At 67.4% G+C, this 3459-nt stretch overlaps 2 protein-coding genes across 2 annotated transcripts in view; one reads left to right on the plus strand and one right to left on the minus strand.

Moving 5' to 3' along the window:
• LOC107214729 (glutathione S-transferase 2) overlaps window positions 1-884 on the plus strand; it is a 7348-nt gene extending 6464 nt beyond the window's left edge. Inside the window, exons 5-8 of the mRNA XM_015650371.3 lie at window positions 62-162; window positions 284-379; window positions 458-568; window positions 651-884. Of these exons, the coding sequence (XP_015505857.1) occupies window positions 62-162; window positions 284-379; window positions 458-568; window positions 651-746 (404 nt within the window). The 3' untranslated portion in view covers window positions 747-884. The remainder of the gene's footprint in view (window positions 1-61; window positions 163-283; window positions 380-457; window positions 569-650) is intronic.
• A 624-nt stretch (window positions 885-1508) lies between these two features.
• EPS8L3 (EPS8 like 3) overlaps window positions 1509-3459 on the minus strand; it is a 5093-nt gene continuing 3142 nt past the window's right edge. Inside the window, exons 11-18 of the mRNA XM_033519841.1 lie at window positions 3222-3296; window positions 2963-3111; window positions 2660-2872; window positions 2474-2570; window positions 2265-2378; window positions 2089-2168; window positions 1868-2000; window positions 1509-1642 (exon numbers count right to left, since the gene is read on the minus strand). Coding sequence (XP_033375732.1) covers window positions 1625-1642; window positions 1868-2000; window positions 2089-2168; window positions 2265-2378; window positions 2474-2570; window positions 2660-2872; window positions 2963-3111; window positions 3222-3296 — 879 coding nt within the window. The 3' untranslated portion in view covers window positions 1509-1624. The remainder of the gene's footprint in view (window positions 1643-1867; window positions 2001-2088; window positions 2169-2264; window positions 2379-2473; window positions 2571-2659; window positions 2873-2962; window positions 3112-3221; window positions 3297-3459) is intronic.

Below are 3459 nucleotides of genomic sequence, written 5' to 3' on the forward strand. Positions count from 1 at the left end.
GAGGAGCAGGGCTGGGCTCAGGGGGGGTTTGTGCCCCCAGCACTGACATCAGCCCGTGCAGGTGGTGAGACAGAGGAGGAGATCCTGCGTGTGGACATGCTGGAGAACCAGATCATGGATTTCCGCATGAGCCTGGTCATGGTCTGCTACAACCCTGACTTTGTGAGTGTCCTGCAGGCCGGGGGAGCTGTCCAGCCCTGGGGACCCCATGCTGGCAGGGTGCTCCCCAGGGTGACAGGACAGGCTGGGGCTGCCCTTCCTCACCCCTGCCTTCCTCCCTCAGGAGAAGCTCAAGCCGGGCTACCTGGAGCAGCTCCCGGGGAAGCTGAAGCTCTTCTCCAACTTCCTGGGGGACAGAAAGTGGTTTGTGGGGGAGAAGGTACTGCCAGGACTCCCGGGGGGGCTGAGGGGGCTGGGGAGGGGGTTTGTCCTCACTGTGTCCCCCTGATGTCCCCAGCTGACCTTCGTAGACTTCCTCATGTTCGACGTGCTGGATCAGAACCGCATCTTTGAGCCCAAGTGCCTGGAGCCCTTCAAGAACCTCAAGGACTTTGTGGAGCGCTTTGGGGTGAGCAGGGGCACCCTGAGGTCACCCCTGGGTGGGGGCTGCGGCGCTGGGGGCATCCCTGACGCTCCACCTGTGTCCCCAGGCTCTGGAGAAGGTGGCTGCCTACATGAAGTCCAGCCGCTTCCAGAAGATGCCCATCAACAACAAGATGGCCAAGTGGGGCAACAAGAAGTTGTAGGAGCTCAGCACGGGGCTCAGAGGGTGGGGGGAGTCCTAACCCACCCCCCCAGCATCCCCCATCCTCGGGGGGGGGACAGCACCGCTGGCATGAAACCCCCCAAGACAATAAAGTGCTTTTTTAGATGTGGCACCCAGAGCCCCTGACGAGCCTTGTGGTGCTGGGGGCACTGAGGTGACCCCACCCGTGGCTGGGGGTTGGTGGGTGTGGGGTGAGGGGGGTCCCTGCCCCCGGGGGCTCAGTCCCCGCATGGCTGGTTTGGTTTGGGGGCTCAGCCCAGGGCCCTCTGTCTCTGAAAGGAGCCCTGCACCTCCTTCCTTCCCGCCCCCGCTCCTCATTAGCACATTCCTAATGAGCTCTAATGAGGCAGCCCTGACAAAGGCTGGGGGAGGGAGCGTTGGTGCCCTGCCACCGGCCCAGGGTGCTGAGTGGGGTGGGCTGGGGACAGCCCTGTCCCCTGGGGCCCCTCACTGCCATCGACTCGCAAAGATGGGGACCAGGAATGGGAAATGCTGTGTCCCTGTCCCTGTTCCCCCTGTCCCTGTTCCCCCTGTCCCCCCTCCCCTGTCCCTCTCACTGCCCTCACACTCTGCACACCTCACTGCTGTCACTTTTATTTCCCACACCAATCCCTTTACATTTTTGGGGTGCAGTCATTTCCCGGAAGGGGTCCTGCCCCCCTCCTTCCTTCGGGCGGGGGTCCCCAGGAGCCCTGCAGTGGTCCCAGAGTCCCCCGGTGTCACTGGTGGCTTTGGGGGGACATTGTCCCGTGTCAAGGCGTGGTTCTGTGCCTGGGGGTGGGTTCTCCCCCAGGTCCCGCCGTTCCCAGGACGCTCCATCCGGAGCAGGGACGTGTCGGGGACATCAGCGCGGGTGGCTCAGTCCCTGGGGGCGATCTGCAGAGAAGGGGGATGGGAGAGCTGGGGGGGAGCTCCGGGATGGGGAGGGGGCGTGCGGGTCCCTCGGCCCCATGGCCAGCCCGGGCTGGGGGGCTCCGGGGCATCCCTGAGCCCCAGGATCAGTCCGGGGGTCCCACACCCCCAGGGACACCGGCACCAGCCCCGGGGGTGGGGAGGGGGCGTGGGGCGGAGTAGTCCCGACATGGGGTGGGAGTCCCTCACCCCCAGGGATGTCCTGATGGGGGACAGCTTGAAGAGGACCCTCCGCCACTCCTCGGGGCAGACGCCTCGCAGCTCGGCCGGGCTCATCTGCAGCAGCTCGTGTCCCCGCAGCACCCCCAGAGTCCGCACCGTGCTGCGGGGGGCGGCCGGGGGTCAGCGGGGCTCCCCTCCAGCCCCAAATGGAGGTTTGGGGGCGGGGAGGGGCTCAAGGGACCACCTACATCCGCGAGAAGCCCTTGTCCGTGAGCCAGGCTGTCACCTCTGCCGGCGAGGAGCTGGGTCGCAGGGTGGGGGGACTGTCCTGGAGCGGGGGACAAAGGGAGGGGACACCGGCGTGGCCGCCGGCCACCCCGTCCTGGTGGGGGCCGCGGGGAAGGGGGGCAGAGGGGACACCCACCTGTCTGGGGCTGTGCCCCGGCTCCGGGAGGGGCTCCAGGATGTTGCCAGGGACGTGTCCCCTGTCCCCCCGCTCGTCCTGCACCAGCCACCACTTCCTCTGCTGGTCCAAGACCTACGGGGGGTGACAAGGGGGGCAGGGCGGGGGTCCCGGGGTCCCACCTTCGCCCTCCCCACGAGCACCCATGGAGGGAGCCCCCCCGTTTGTACCTGCAGCGTGTCCCCCTTCCTGACGCTCAGCTCCTGCGAATTCCTAGCCTGGAAGTCGTACAGGGCTCGGGCCAGCCCCTGGGCAGGGAGCGGGGACCTGGAGGTGGCGGGGGGTGCATCAGCAGCCAGCCGGGGACCAAATCTTGTCCCGACCCTCCGCACCCGTAGGGACAGGCGGACGCTTACACTCGGCTGGGATTGTCCCTCCAGCCGGTGGCCGGGGACTGTGCGAGGGTCAGGGACCGGGAAGAGTGTCGAAAGGGATTTGGGGAAACTGAGGCAGGCGATGCGGTGTCCTGGAGGTCCTCGTGGCGTTCCTGCTCCATCACGGGGGGCATCCACCCGTCCGAAAAAGCCGGGGTGTACGCGGGCACCAGGGCGCTGTTGGGGTACTCGGCCCTGCAGCCGTCGGGGAGGACACCGGGGTGGGTGCTGTGACCCCCTCAGGTCCAGACCCCCCTTCCGCGGTGTCGGAGGGCTGGACCCCACCTGGACTTGTTCCAGGCCGTGCCGAGGCTCTTCCAGACGCCGTAGTCGTCATCGCTCAGGTTCTCCTCGAGGAATTCCAGCGCCTCCGGCAGCAGCAATGGACTCTCCACCCCCGGGGCCAGGCCGGGGCTGGGGCAGTGGGCCAGGACCTGGGGGGGAGGGGGATGGAGCAGCACCCCCAAACGCACCCCCGGGATGGGGGAGCGGGGGGGGGATCCCCACACGTTCTGCGGGGTGGGACCCGCTCGGGGGCACTCACGAAGGACAGAGCTGAGAAGATGAGGCGCAGCAGCTCGGGGGGGTCGGGCTCCGTCATGTAGCGGTGGGTCCGTCCCTGGGGGGGGTGGGTGTCCCTAGGGAGCCCCCCCCCATCCTCACACAGCCCCCCCGGTCCACCCACACCTCTCATCCCTACATAGAGCCTTGTCCCCATATGGCCCCTCCATCCCCACAGAGCCCCTCGGTTCACCCACAGATCACTCATCCCACACAGCCCC

The sequence above is a fragment of the Parus major genome, chromosome 26 (assembly GCF_001522545.3).
Source record: "Parus major isolate Abel chromosome 26, Parus_major1.1, whole genome shotgun sequence".
NCBI lineage: Eukaryota > Metazoa > Chordata > Aves > Passeriformes > Paridae > Parus > Parus major.